A 1,640-nucleotide genomic window follows, 5' to 3' on the forward strand; every position below is an offset into this window, starting at 1 on the left:
AGACTGAGTGGCTGTAACCTCTCAGAGAGAAGCTGTGAAGCTCTGTCCTCAATTCTCAGCTCCCAGTCCTCTAGTCTTAGAGAACTGGAGTGAAGCTTCTCTCTGCTGGACTTGAGAATCCACACTGTAAACTGAAAACTCTCAGGTCAGGTCAAGCTTCTGTTTTAAACAACTGGAAATATTTCAAAAGTACATATCTGCTGACAAGAGAGAGACCCAAGAAGATTAAACTTTCTAAAATCACAAGTTTCCGATGTAAAACATTCTTATCAGTATTTTTCCAAAGTATAAAATAACTGTACTTTTCTGTTTTATTGTATTTCATTGTGTTGTATCTTATTAGTTTAGATGCAACATTAAAGGTGATTACAGGTTGACACAAATGTTGTCATGTTATACATCACTGTTTTTCAGACTGAGTGGCTGTAACCTCTCAGAGAGAAGCTGTGAAGCTCTGTCCTCAGTTCTCAGCTCCCAGTCCTCTAGTCTGAGAGAACTGGACCTGAGTAACAACGACCTGCAGGATTCAGGAGTGAAGCTTCTGTCTGCTGGACTGAAGAATCCACACTGTAAACTGGAAACTCTCAGGTTAGGATTTATTAACTTGAATGTATTTTTCTGCAGCAGTTTTATTCTAGACTCAGAGACTACAACATTTCTTGTTAATGTTTTAGGTAAAGGTAAAGTTGCAAAAAATGTTGGGTCACTGTTTAATTTGTTCGTAAATTAGTCATTATATTTGACCTGATCTTTCTTCAAGCCACAAAAATAAACCACAACAATTATTTATAATATTATGAAATAAAACATCATCATCTTTCATGTCTTTATTGAACAGACATGTAGCTCTAAACCACACCTCCATTCTTTATTTCATTGATTGGACTCTATGTTGGTAACACCTGACTATGGTTGATGTTGTGACTGTCTGTCACAGACCTTTTCCACCATCACTCTGTTTGTTTATTGGTTGTGTTCAATAAAGACATGAATGATCAGGACTCTTCAGGTGTTTTATCAACTTAGAAATGTTGTGTTTGTTTTTTGTTTTTGGTGAAGATCAGCTTACATTTCATGAACAACTGAACCCAAAAAGGAAATGGAAGTTTCTTTCCACTGTATGTGACTAATTTTGCTTCATATGCAAATAGGAGTATGTGTGTTGATATGTACAAAAACAACCAAGTCTCCTGTGTGTTGTTTTGTGTATCTTCAGACTGTCAGGCTGTCTGATCACAGAGGAAGGCTGTGCTTCTCTGGCTTCCGCTCTGAGCTCCAACCCCTCCCATCTGAGAGAGCTGGACCTGAGCTACAATCATCCAGGAGACTCAGGAGTGAAGCTGCTGTCTGCTGGACTGGAAGATCCACACTGGAGACTGGACACTCTCAGGTATGGAGAGGCCTGCTACAGCCACAGACAATGTCTGATGGAGGAGGAAGTAGGGATGTTAATGATTAATGACTCTGTTTGTTTAGATGAGTAAAACAAACGCACCTTTTTGTCATGAAAGGAAGAAAAATGTGTCGGCATCAGTTTGTGTCTCACAGTGGAGTGTAGTTGATGAACACTGCAGCAGAAAGTAGTTTTGTGCTGGAAACATTTCCTCACAGTTGATGACAAATCTTCACTGAAGCACTTT

At 39.1% G+C, this 1,640-nt stretch overlaps 1 protein-coding gene across 1 annotated transcript; it reads left to right on the plus strand.

Moving 5' to 3' along the window:
• Window positions 1–430: 430 nt before the first annotated feature.
• Window positions 431–1,376, plus strand: LOC117153063 (ribonuclease inhibitor-like; the record flags this gene model as incomplete). The annotated part of the gene is made up of 2 exons (XM_033326709.1): window positions 431–588; window positions 1,217–1,376. Coding segments are annotated over 2 exons (318 nt in total), but the record flags the coding sequence as incomplete, so codon positions are not given.
• Between the last annotated feature and the right edge of the window lie 264 nt (window positions 1,377–1,640).

Source organism: Anabas testudineus, chromosome 18 (assembly GCF_900324465.2).
Source record: "Anabas testudineus chromosome 18, fAnaTes1.2, whole genome shotgun sequence".
Lineage (NCBI taxonomy): Eukaryota > Metazoa > Chordata > Actinopteri > Anabantiformes > Anabantidae > Anabas > Anabas testudineus.